Source organism: Bombus pyrosoma, linkage group LG10 (assembly GCF_014825855.1).
Source record: "Bombus pyrosoma isolate SC7728 linkage group LG10, ASM1482585v1, whole genome shotgun sequence".
NCBI lineage: Eukaryota > Metazoa > Arthropoda > Insecta > Hymenoptera > Apidae > Bombus > Bombus pyrosoma.
The window spans coordinates 15,158,606-15,171,741 of record NC_057779.1 but is presented as its reverse complement, the minus strand read 5'-3'; the positions used below and the strand labels follow the sequence as shown (position 1 = coordinate 15,171,741).

The 13,136-nt window shown below is 37.4% G+C and overlaps 1 protein-coding gene across 1 annotated transcript in view; it reads left to right on the top strand.

The window, feature by feature from the left end:
- Positions 1-13,136, top strand: part of LOC122571721 (cadherin-87A) — a gene marked incomplete at its 5' end in the record, with an annotated part of 436,847 nt that overhangs the window by 421,697 nt on the left and 2,014 nt on the right. Inside the window, 19 exons of the mRNA XM_043735781.1 lie at positions 2,177-2,369; positions 4,527-4,837; positions 7,057-7,215; positions 7,310-7,497; positions 7,577-7,739; positions 8,151-8,595; positions 8,673-8,864; positions 9,245-9,498; positions 9,590-9,722; positions 9,964-10,179; positions 10,249-10,548; positions 10,624-10,868; positions 10,944-11,237; positions 11,319-11,516; positions 11,598-11,820; positions 11,907-12,451; positions 12,523-12,698; positions 12,778-12,913; positions 12,983-13,107. Coding sequence (XP_043591716.1) covers positions 2,177-2,369; positions 4,527-4,837; positions 7,057-7,215; positions 7,310-7,497; positions 7,577-7,739; positions 8,151-8,595; positions 8,673-8,864; positions 9,245-9,498; positions 9,590-9,722; positions 9,964-10,179; positions 10,249-10,548; positions 10,624-10,868; positions 10,944-11,237; positions 11,319-11,516; positions 11,598-11,820; positions 11,907-12,451; positions 12,523-12,698; positions 12,778-12,913; positions 12,983-13,107 — 4,496 coding nt within the window. The remainder of the gene's footprint in view (positions 1-2,176; positions 2,370-4,526; positions 4,838-7,056; positions 7,216-7,309; positions 7,498-7,576; positions 7,740-8,150; positions 8,596-8,672; positions 8,865-9,244; positions 9,499-9,589; positions 9,723-9,963; positions 10,180-10,248; positions 10,549-10,623; positions 10,869-10,943; positions 11,238-11,318; positions 11,517-11,597; positions 11,821-11,906; positions 12,452-12,522; positions 12,699-12,777; positions 12,914-12,982; positions 13,108-13,136) is intronic.

Sequence of the window (13,136 nt, the reverse complement as noted above, 5' to 3'; positions counted from 1 at the left end):
TTGAATAGTCAATCAACAGAGTTCAGTATAGCGAAAAAGTATTCAGTCCACAGCGATCGTCAGCGCTGGCAGCATGCCGTCCGTACGGATGGCATAGGCTGCGAGTATTCAGCATTCTAAGGGTTAACACGTTAAATGCCAGTTTCACAAGGTCATGGCGCCACGATGAATTTTTTATTATACGATACATACAATGTTGAAATATCACAACAGATACGTTACGGTGTATAATCACCATTAATGATTTTATCTCACTGAGTTTACCGATGACTCCCATGGTATTCAACGCGTTAGTCGAATATATTGGGTTAGCAACCCCCTAATACCGCCTAATGACAAAATCCGCAATCACTTAGTTGCCAACCCAATATATTTCAAAAAAAAAAACACGATTTGATAACGTAAATTTGTAGAAAAAGAAGTTGCGGATGACTGGACTAACATTTTCTTCTTCTTTGATGGATTATGGTGAAAAATGTGACCCTACGGTTTTCTGCTTCCCTCGTGGTGTGTTCTTGCGGAACGCCTGCGAAAGTCATTCATCCACAAATAGCAGGCGAAAATGAGACCGGAGCGGATTATTGAATCTAAAATGCCCTTTGACGCGAGCAGGCGCGAACATGGAATTCAGTTTTCGCTCATTTCCGTGGCCAAAGCAGCAGGTGAATTTTTTGAAGTCGCGCAAAGTCTCAGCGAAGAATCTCTAACGAACTGCGCGGCTGCGAACAGAAAGAGAGCGTAACGTTATTAATGTTTAGCGAGGGTGAAAGGACGCGCTTGCCAATTTTTAGAAGGCCGATTAAAATACTTTTTATTGCTTTTCTTTTGATCCTTCTTAAATTTCTATCGTTGTTCGTCCAAGTCTAATCTGCCTTCTCTCTCACGTTTTACATTTATGAAATAAGTTTCACGTAAACAAAAAAGATTGGCCGGATGATTATCGTGCTCCCTGGAGGAGACGTGTTTCCGCTGGGCAAATAAATATGGAGAATTCATGAAGTCCTCTTGAAAACAGGTTAGCGAGCTGAGCTTGAAAATTGATTTTCATTACATAGTCTTGGAAATGACTTTGTGCCGCTCTAGAGACCAAGTTCGTTCATGTCTGAGAGTGCAATTATACGTAAATATAGTTATACCGTTATAATTTAGGTATAAACAAAGGTGCAACATCTGTGAATTAATTAAAAGAAATTGTTCTTGAAGAGAGAGGATTCGTTTAGCCTTGTTGAATAAAAATATCCGTATTAACACGAATGAATAATTGTTAGAATTTAATCTTAAAGTTAAGATGAATAATCTGTGGAAGACACAATGTTTATGTTGAAATAATATTAGGTGATATTTATTGAACAGAATTACAGAACCAAATGTATTTAAAATATAAGTGAGTGATATGGTATAATTAACAAAGTGTGTAGGTAAAGAATTTATGGATTGTTGACAGTTGGCCAGTTGCTCTCAGACTGACTGTAGGTAGTGTCCCATGGTCCCTTAAAGATTTTCAACCCCACTCTCTATACAGTAGTGAGTATGACCTGTGTAAGTGACCTGTTCAAGTACCTGTGTAGGTGTCTGTATGAGATTATTTGTGTCTATGTGTGTAATATCGTTGTATTCCAACAGTACACCATTTACAATAGGAAAACTTGTTCAAAATTGGACCAAAAGACTCGAGCTCTTTTTAAGAAGCTAGAAGAATTGGTTCACTGGATGACGTGTAAAAGATAAAAAAATTGTACAAGGTGGACTTTACTATCTTCATCGCCATTCATATCAATTTCCATTTTCTCCAAATTTCTGTTGCACTTCATCCAGTCAACTAATCCTTCTATTGGTTTGGCAACTAAGTGATTGCGGATTTTGCCAATGCCACCTTATGACAAAATCCGCAATCACTTAGTTGCCAACCCAATATAACTGACTCGACATAGAACACGACGATTATTAATTCTTCGTCAACGTGAAAGCTTGAAAGCTTTGAAAGCTTCCACGAGAGATGTAATTTGCCCGATCTATAATAGACGGATCTGTGGCGAGATTTAGCTGACAGAAATACATAGTGAGGATTGAAATAGTTGATAGGAGAGCAGATTGCGGCGTTTGCTTTAAAACAGCGAGCAAGGTAATCCGAAATCGCACGACGAATAACTTTTACATAGGTGAATTTTCCTCGCAGGATGGACTGAACAATGAGACTACTGGGGTAGAAATCAAGGTAGCGGACATTCAGAACAGTCCACCGGAATTTGTGAACTCGCTAACGGGTATAGTGCGCGAGGACGATCCCATCGGAACCTTAGTTATGACCGTTAAGGCTAGAGACGGCGACAGGGGAATGCCAAGGAAAATGATCTACGAATTGGTCACCAGTGAGTTTATGCCATATTTTTCCCCTTTTATCGTTTAAACGTTGCTACGCCAGACTACGTCCATCTATTGGGTTGGCAACTAAGTGCGGATTTTGTCATTACCACTTAATGACAAAATCCACAATCACTTAGTTGACAACTCAATATCAATTATTAGGTCGTCCGAAAAGTTTCTTTCGTTTTATAAGAAAATAATGGATGCACGACACTTTCCGTTTTATATTATTTTATCGAATTACGCATGATCCATTTTGTTCTATCAAAATGAAGATCACAACGTTCGATAGATTGAAAGGTAAAAGACGTATCCGTAAAAGAAAGACACTTTTCGGACGACTTAATACTACGTTGTTGATAATTGTTGGTAATTTGTCAATTAAATTATCGCATACGAAAGTTTCATTGTTTCGGGGCAGAACATTCATAAAAATGTTAATTTTGTCTCTTTAAATCGAACATATTTTTTATATGTTCGATTCGATAGTTACATATTTTTAGCAATATATTTCAGTAATTATATTCACTATAATGTTCTTTACATAATAATTAAGTTACTATGTTTACACGTTCTGAAATTAAACATTTCTTTCTGTTACGATTGTAGTATTAGGTCGTCCGAAAAGTTTCTTTCGTTTTATAAGGAAATAATGGATGCACGACATTTTCCGTTTTATATTATTTCGTCGAATAATGATTCATTTTGTTCTATCAAAATGAAGATCACAACGTTCGATAGATTAGGTTTCATGTTTGTATAAAGATGCATCGTTGTAAAAGACGTGTCTGTAAAGGAAAGGCACTTTCCGGACAACCTAATATTCTTAAGCGTATGATAAATTGAAGAATTACAGTAGAGTAAGTGAAAATTTTGAGAATTTGAATGCAGCCACGTGCTTCAACTTCTAAAAGTATCGTCCTTTTAGTTTCACAATTAATTCAGCTGTAAGCTTATTCTCTGCCGTGATGCTTTCTCATGACTTGAAAAAGTGCGGTAAATTTCATACCTTTAACCCCTTGACCTACAACGACGAGTGAGACTCACGGCAAGAAATTTGGGTGAAAAACAATAAGCACGAGCCTGACTCTTGGTACTTCGTTCGGACCAAACGTAAACAACACGAGTGAGACTCGCGGTTCAGTTGTTGTCGATGTTTTCTTACTTTAGTTGCGTGTAACTCTTCGTTACGTTCACACGTTTAGATTATAATCCTCTAAAAGAATGAAACAACCCTTATACCTGTCGTGTCAGTAAAAAGAGAATCTAATATCGATGATAGTAGTGAGAAGTGTGTTATTATTGCGGACAGTGATTCGGTAGATCCTTCTGATAACGATAGTGATGATAGCGATATTGTGTTTCCTATTGTGTTTCATCGTTTCGAGAAATATCACACGGTTGAAGATTACTAATTTTCTACGAGTCCTCTCAAAACATTAATTTAAGCTAAGTATTAATTTGCAAATTTTTACTGATACATTATCCACTTTCAAATAATAAATCATATTTCTTCACTAATGAATCGATCATAATTACTTGCAGGACATCTTAAAAGTATTGGTTGTGCTCAAACGTGTTTATTAATTCACAATTCCTTTCTTTGCGACGAAGTAGACATATCATAAGACGCATACATTTTGCGCAAGTTGGAGCACAGGGCTGAACAGCTAAATGGCTCGACGCGTGACCTTGTTGTTTATTGTGACCCGAGCAATCGGCAATTAGACTACGTCAATTCATTAATTACTACGTAAGATTGAATGGTCGAGTGCTAGAAAGCTTACAATGCGTTACAAAGTCAATTAAATTGTTGGCATGTTCTTTGATTAAATTATTGTATACAAGAGTTTATTATTATTTGTATTTATTATTTCGTACGATAGTTTTGAGGGAGAATGTTCTTACAAAATGTAAGAAACGAGCTGACTCACGCCATTGCGATTCTCGCTCTTCTATGTTCGTTAAACAATAAACGGTAAAAAACGAAGGTAATTTTAATCTCAACGTAACGTTTCCAATGTTTCAAATTTTCCTCTCTTTACTTACGCTCATTGGATTTCTCCTAAGTGCGAGTCGTGAAATAATCGAAATGACGCTAAAAGTATTTACAAAAATTCAAGTATTTCTGCTAAACAAGTTTCCTGTATTCTTTTATGCAGACCCATTCGACTATTTTCTACTGGACGACGAATCAGGCGAACTAAGAACCGCAAAGCCGCTGAACAGGGAAGCGTTGAAGGATTCAACTGGCGTACTGACACTGGAGGTAAGGGCGCGTGAATTGATCGACGGTATGCCAGGTAATGACAATCTGACAGTGTCAACGGCCGAAGCAACGGTAACCATCAAGGATGTGAACGACGAGCCGCCTACTTTTAATCGTCGCGAGTACAACATCGAGATTCCGGAGAACGTGCCGAATGGCACACCACTGCCACATTTGGACATGACTGTCAAGGATCCTGACGTCGTGAGTATCATTATACATTAGAACAACATCGTGAGTTACTTAAATACAGTCATTATCGATCAAATTTTGGAATTAGGAAATAGAGAAAAGAAGAAACGAACGTTACTTTCTTTTTATTTATCTTGGAACTGAGCATTGCTTCTGCTCTTTTCTTTCAGGAAAAATAAACTTACGCAATTAAATAGAATTTGATTTCTTAACACTTTGACTGCCACGCCGAAATCACATGTTTTACTGAGGACGCCACGGGAGTATTTTCATTGGCTAATATATTCGACCCACTCATCCATCCATCGATGCGTCTCTACGTTCTCTTTGCGAAAATATTGCACTCGAGTTTGAGACTTTTAAAATTAAGAAAAATGCGTATTATCTTATAACCTACGGCGGAAGGTAGAGGAGCCAATAGAAGTTCGATATTTCAACGTTTAAATCACATCGATATCGCTTATTTATTACAGACCCAATTTCATGTGAACTTACATTCGATTACACATCAGACGTGCCATTACAATTACATTAGATACACATGCGAACACGCATTAACACTTTGACTGCCACGCTGAAATCACATGTTTTGCTGAGGACGCCACGGGAATATTTTTATTATTCAAAGCGTATAATGGCAAAATAATAATAAATTGATAATGTAAGACAACATTCTTCCCCAATGGACCGTTTATCATATTGGTGGTCACGGGTGACCTCCGTGGCACCTTGGTAACAGTTGATAGCGACATATCATAACAAGGCTTCGTTTATTTCAACAAACCATTCAAACTTCCAAACAAGAAAAACGTCCAGAATATATTGTTCAAACGTGTAGAAGATACTAGTAAACAGTATTACGATTATTTTTATGATTCCGACGAAACATTCGGCTGAAATGGTAGAGGTCCGCAAGAAAAATTATGTTTGTGATAAACCAATGGTAGTGGTAGATTACAACTGAGGAAAATGTGCTGTAGATTTATCAGATCAAGTGATAGCATATTCTACAACACATAGAAGAATCCATAAAGACATAAAGAGTTATTGCTAAATACATCGATTTCAAGCGCGATGATACTCTATAAATAAGCAACAAAAACAAAAATCAAGGTATCAGATTTTAGAATGGCACTCGCAATGCACCTTACACAGTGCCATTCACCAGAGCCGTCAAATATACTTATTCGACAAAGATTGCGACACTAAATGCAGAAGAAAGAAGAGCAAGTGTACCTGTCATGAAAATTTTGCAGAGGGTGCTATAAAAAAATGTTAAACAGTTAGAATCAAAAATTGCTAAGAATCGGACCAAAAAGGTGACCACCTATTGTCCAGATTGTATCGATGAGCCACATTTATGTTTAAAGAGTTTTAACACAGTGCACCGTTGGATGCAACGTTTATTCTCATTTTTTTTTATCGATGTTCTAATAAAAATGTTGAATTGTTCAATGGGGCACTTTTTATTTAAAGTATCTTCTATTTATCGGTTATATTCAAAATGCCCCAACTGCCAATTTTCATTCAATTTTTACAATTGTAAAAAGTTCAAGCGCTCCGGTCATCAATGACCATTGATGGTCACAGAAGAAACCATGACCGGTCATATGTGACCAATGTAACAGTCAAGGTGTTAATTAATTAAGAATCGAACATTAGTCATATATGCGAGTAACGAACTACGCATCTTACGGTTAAAATAAATTCCTCGCGAATTGAACAATTTTGATCTTTTTTTTTGGAGTTCGATCGGGGTTGGGTTGCTGTGTTCTACGTAGCAATGAGAATACTATAGTATAGAGTTTGAGTGCAATTGTCCTTTCTAATTAGTTACTAACTATAACTGGATTATAACTGGAAGATAATGTCAGAACGTTACCTCTTCTACAAAGGAAAACGGAAGATAAGCGCCAATAAACATCAGTTAATGGTTTCTTGGCTTTTGTCTATTTAAATGGCGTGTATTTAAATAAATGGAGCAGTGAGTTTTCTTTAGAACCAAGGGCTGGCACATGGCAAGCTCTTCTTCTACGGATGCACCTTTTTCTTTCATGAATCTCGTCTACATTATTGCGTAAGTTTTCTTTTCCTGCTGAAAAGTTTGCTCTTGGCACGTACAGTGTTTTCTACGAGCGCTCTGCAATTCCATAAAGAAGTATTTCCTTTTAATTTGAACTTGCACAGTAGCAACGTTACGTTACAAGCCTTATAAAATTACATCTTTACAGGGCCTGAATTCGGTATTTTCTCTACGTCTGGACGACATCACCGATGGTGCTTTCACCATCGAGCCGACTATGGCGACTGGAAGCACATCTGTGAACATCCGCGTGGCAAATGGCTCGCTAGATTATGAAAATCCTAACCAGCGTAAATTCATCATTCTGGTAATCGGGCCGCTTCTATGCTAGCGAATCCTATTATTCTTGTCAATCAGTTAACACGATTCGAAAGTGAAATCACGCCATTGTAAATGTTCAGGTCGTTGCGGAAGAGGTTCACACGAATCCGAAACTTTCCTCCACTGCAACCGTAACTGTCTCTATCACGGACGCGAACGATAATTCGCCTACTTTCAGCAACCCTACTTACACAGCCGTGGTGCTGGAAACCGCGCCTCCAGGTACAACGGTTATAACGATCACTGCTAAAGATCGCGATAGCGGACGGTGAGAAAAGTCGTAATTCTTCTTAGAATCATTTCTTTATTCGACGCAACAGAAATTTGATAAACAAATTATGCTCTAGATTCGGTACAGCTGGAATAGCTTATCAGTTGCTGGGTCAAGGCGCGCAACATTTTTCTGTCGATCGGAAAACTGGAGCTATCACGGTGGCTCAGTGTCCAACTCCTGGAGTATCACCCTGTTTAGACTACGAAGAACAAACAGAGTATTTTCTAACGTACAAGGTACGCTGTGTCAAAATTATTATATCCACTTGCCATTATACGTTTCACCATTATACCACAGCCAGGAACATGTGCTTATTTCATTACTATCGTTTAATTTGACAAACGTAAGGAGCCACATATTGAATGCAGCTCTGTTTATATAGAAGCAAATAACAATATGTTCAGTTTGACTGAGCCAATATTGTGAGATTAAATATATACGTTTGTCTATTCTATCAAATATTGACCAATCTTAACTGCAGACTCCTCGTCTTTAAACATTTTGCTAGTAGCGCATAGAACTTGCTCGTGATTTAACATACACGTTACTAGAAACCTCTATTTGCGGAAGATTCATGATAACTTGCTTCTGTATAGATATAAGTAAACTGTAATATGTAATTTGCTTTCACCTTTGCTGCTTTTTAGGCCACCGATAACGATGGGCAGGGACAGACAACCAGCGTTTCGTTGCGCATCAGTTTATCGGATGCCAATGACAGTCCACCACGATTTTTGCAAGACAAGTATCGCGCGGTTATAGACGAAGGAGCTGAGAAATTCGAGCCCGACTTGAAAGTGCAAGCCCGAGATAAGGACAAGACGTCGAAGATCACGTATGCGATCGTGGGCGGCGATGAGTTAGGACTCTTTGCCATAGATCCAGACACTGGTGAAATTACGATACGAAATAAAGGGCCAGTGGATTTAACGAATTCGACACACGATTGGATTGCGCTTGTTATACAAGCGAACGACGGGATTTATGTCGATTCCGCCACCGTTAACATTACTATTCGCGATGTCAATAACAACGCACCCGTCTTTACGCAAGAACTTTACACTGCCAGCATACCCGAAATATCGCCGATTGGTACGTTAGCCTTTAACGATTGTTTGCAAGAGGCTATTATCGTATGCGATTGGATCTTCTAATTTCATACATTTCAGGGACCGTTGTGGAGGAAGTTACAGCGACCGATGCTGACACAGGAATAAATGCGGAACTCGTTTACAGAATACAGAAGGGAGCTTTCGATGACTTTACTATGAATGAAACGACAGGCGTTGTAACAGTGTTTAGGAAGCTGGATTTCGACAATAAAAATACGTACCATGTAGAAGTAATAGCATTCGATAAAGGTACATGAAAATGGTTTTATTTAGATAAAAACTGTCATCTATTTTACTTCCTTTAGTTTATACATTCTACTTATAACTAGACTGCAGGTTCTTATGCATATCTGAGAACTTTAAAACGAAACGAATGAGTAAAATACACGTAATACGTAAAAATGTATGTATAAAATATTCAAATACGATATTTTATGTAACATTTTATGTAATGATTTTTATGTAATATTTGGCGAATGAAACAAATCTCTGCCAAGGTCTTGCTAGTTGTCCGTTTAGTTATCTTCATAAAAATATGAATTTGCATAAATATCCACGAGTCTAACGTTTATTATACGACCGCATCATAACGTTTAGTATACGTTTCATCGTGATATTTTTCTGATTAGGAACGCCTAGCTTAACCGGGACAACAACGTTGATGATAAACGTTGAAAATAGCAACGATAAAGCGCCCTATTTCACGCCAGAAACCCAAAGAGCCGAAGTTACGGAAGACACGCCCATTGGCACCGTCTTCACGACGTTAAAAGCTACGGATCCAGACAGTGCCAACTTGGAAGCATTGAACTTCGCCATTTCAGAGCCAATTACGGCGATCGATAGAAATGGTCAACAGGTCAACGACAGTAAATCGTTCAAGGTATAATCTGATGCTTTGTCTGATAATCATATAAAATGATCATACAAAATTAGTTGTAAAACAACTTGTGTATTAATCGGTATATCCGCAGGACTTTTTCGCTGTTGATCGGGCAACCGGTCAAGTTTCCGTCGTTAGACCATTGGACCGTGATATCGCAGCTACTGTGAGCATCACTGTCGTTGTCAGTGATACAACGGCACCCACATTACAACAAGGCAGAGGTATTACATGTTTAGGAAATATAGTATCATAAAGTTCATAGGATAGTACTATCCGGATATATGGCCAAGAGTTACGACGGATGATAATTTACTACTGCTATTAGGTTACCGAAACAAGAAAAATATAACTTTCTATGTTTTTTGTTTTATTATTACAAGATGTTTTAATCGCGTTGAGATTCTTACAGTCAAAATGTTACTTGTCTGTAGTTATTTAATGGATCTTCTTGTTTGGAATTAGGCACCTTAGTAGTCACGATCATTGACGTGAATCACATGGCACCGGAATTCTTGAAACCATGGACGAGAGAAAATCCACGATATTTGATAGAAATGCAAGAAGAACAGCCAACTGGTGCTGTTGTGGGAGCATTTACAGCGGTAGATGCAGATAGTAATATAGCAGGATACGGAATTGTACCACCAAGTCCCTATTTCAATATAGACAACGTCACAGGTTCGTTATAATCGCGTTACAACAAAATGGAAAATATGGGAAGTACAATAAACGTTATGCATATTGCAGGAATTGTACGAACTAGCCAAGTTATTGATTACGAAGAAACAAAACAACTGGAGTTCACAGTGGTTGCGTATGATTCTGGAGTACCGCAGTTATCCGCAGCAGCCAAAGTAATCGTCACTGTAATAAATGTTAATGATCAAGATCCTAAATTCGAAAAGGAATTGTATAACGCGTCTGTGAAAGAAAACTCGCCACCAGGCACACATGTTACTACCGTGAAAGCGACAGATGGAGATGAAGGTCCGTTTGGAGAAATTAGTTATAGTCTTATAGGTGATCACGCTGCTGACTTTAATATCGGTAAGTGTAATCTTTTTATTTAAAATTAATCAAACCAATATTTTATGAACAAACAACTATTTATATAAATTACAGGCCACGAAACGGGAGAAATTACTGTTGGTGGCGCAACCGTTCTCGATAGAGAAATGACGCCAAATATCACCATAACAGTAATGGCCAGCGATGGTGCTCATATAAATTCACGTCGAAGTACCACCGTTCCAGTACTTGTAAAACTTATCGACGTTAATGACAATCGACCAATATTTACACAACATAGTTATAGAGCATCAGTTGCTGAAAATCTGCCAGTAAATCCACCTGCACCTATTTTACAAGTAATTATACCTCGTCTATTTAAACTTACAGAATGATAAAGCTAAAAAACTGACATACTATATATTCATTGTAAGGTCATAGCTATGGATCATGATGAAGGGATCAACGGAGAAGTTTGGTATACCATAATTCATGGGAATGAAAACGAGTCATTTTCTTTAAATCGTGAAACGGGCATTCTATACCCCGGAGCAGCACTGCTTGGAAGAGCTGGCTCATACAGAATTGAAGTGGAGGCAAGAGATGGTGCGGGTAGTGGACCACATTCAGACAACTGTACCGTTGATATACGAGTAACATCAGTAAATCAACACAAACCTCAATTTGTTCTACCCGAATTAACGAACGCTACTGTTGAAGTACCTGAAGTTAGTGTAAAAATAGATTATCGATAAAGTATTCATCATTTAGAAGATTACACGAGTGTAATAACGAACAACATTTTTTAGAATACTGGTGTACTAAATTACTTAATATTGACGGTAAAAGCAATCGATAGAGATCCTGGAGAAAACGGACGCGTAAGTTATCACTTAAAGGTTGGGAATCGAAATACTCAAGAAACAGAAGAATTTTCAATAGATCAAGAAACAGGTGAACTGAGATCGAAGATTATTCTTGATCGAGAAGTAAAAAGCAAATTTGAGGTAAATTCCATTCACGTATCTAAAAGCTTTTTACAACAATTGACTTCAAAAATAATAATGTTAACTTTAATATTATTTCAGCTTGTTCTGGTAGCTGCCGATCACGGTACCCCTACGGCATATGAAACATTACGACTGCTTACTGTACAATTAGTTGATACGAACGACAACACGCCACAATTTTACGATGAATATCATTTTTATATATCAGAAAATCGCCCGAAAGATTACTTTGTGGGAAAAGTAACTGCGGAAGATAAAGACGAAGGCAGACACGCGAAGGTTTATTATTACATAGAGGCTGGTAAGTAATGTTCTACTAAGCAATTTGTAAAATTATACTATTACTAAATAGAGGTACAAATTTATGTAAATGGGAATATTTTTCAGGAAACGAAAATTATGCGTTTTACATGGACAAATCTGATGGTAGCATATACGCAAATAAATCATTCGATCGTGAATCTCGGGACAAATATGTCTTATCGATACTGGCTTCCAATGATCCTGATATCTATATAAGCCCCGTAGATGCAGGACGTCCACTAATGCACAATACAGACCATGGACACGTAAATGTTACCATAACTATTTTAGACGAAAATGATAACTTACCGATATTCGAACGTAACGACTACTATGCCGGTGTTAATTCAATGGCAAATGTGAATGATTTTGTAACAAAAGTAACAGCGTCAGACTTAGATGTTGGAGATAACGGTACGCTGCATTACTACGTTGCCAGTGCAAACCTCTACAAATATGGATCAGAGAAACCTAGTGGTTCTATAGTCCCAAGTCCTTTCAATGTAACACAAGATGGTAAACTTGTCACAAGTGGTTATATGGCTGAGTACAACCAGGACAGGTTCATTGTTGAAGTTATAGCAAAAGAAACTGCTATTCCAGAGAGATATGCTATGACTAGAGTTCATGTAAGTTATTTTATACGTATGTATTTGTACACTTTTAATTCCTTAATTACTTATCTTTTATGTTGACAAAGGTCTGGGTATTCGAAGCTTCGCAATTAATTAGAGTCATTTTGTCAAAATCTCCCGAAGAAGTAAATCGTGAACGTGATGAAATTGTGTCAGAATTATCAAATGCAACTCAAAGCAGAGTTGTTGTTGATGAAATTCGATATCATGTAGATGCATCAGGTCATATTCGTAGAGAATGGTAAGAAAAGAACATTTAAAACTTTCTCTAAATTAATTTGTACTTTTTCAAGAACGTAACATTTGAATGCAACTTATAGGTGTGACATGTATTTACACGTGGTAGAACCAAAAACCCAAACTATTGCTCCCATTCCACAAGTACTTAAAGTTATTGATGCAAAATATGACTTCTTGAAAGATTATTATGCTGGTTTTGCTATTGAAAATGTTGTGGTAAGTATTTCTTGCATTTCAAACTATAAATAAGATATTAACATTGTGTTAACTGATATAATTTTTCAGCCTGCTTATGCAGGAGTACAAGAAGAACCATTCGATCCTGCGTTAGCGGCTTTAATAGCTTTACTGGTAGTTTTATTAGTTGGTGCAGTTACTGTAACAGTAGTTTGTTGTTGTTTACGACACTGGTAAATGCTAAACAAATATATATTTTCTT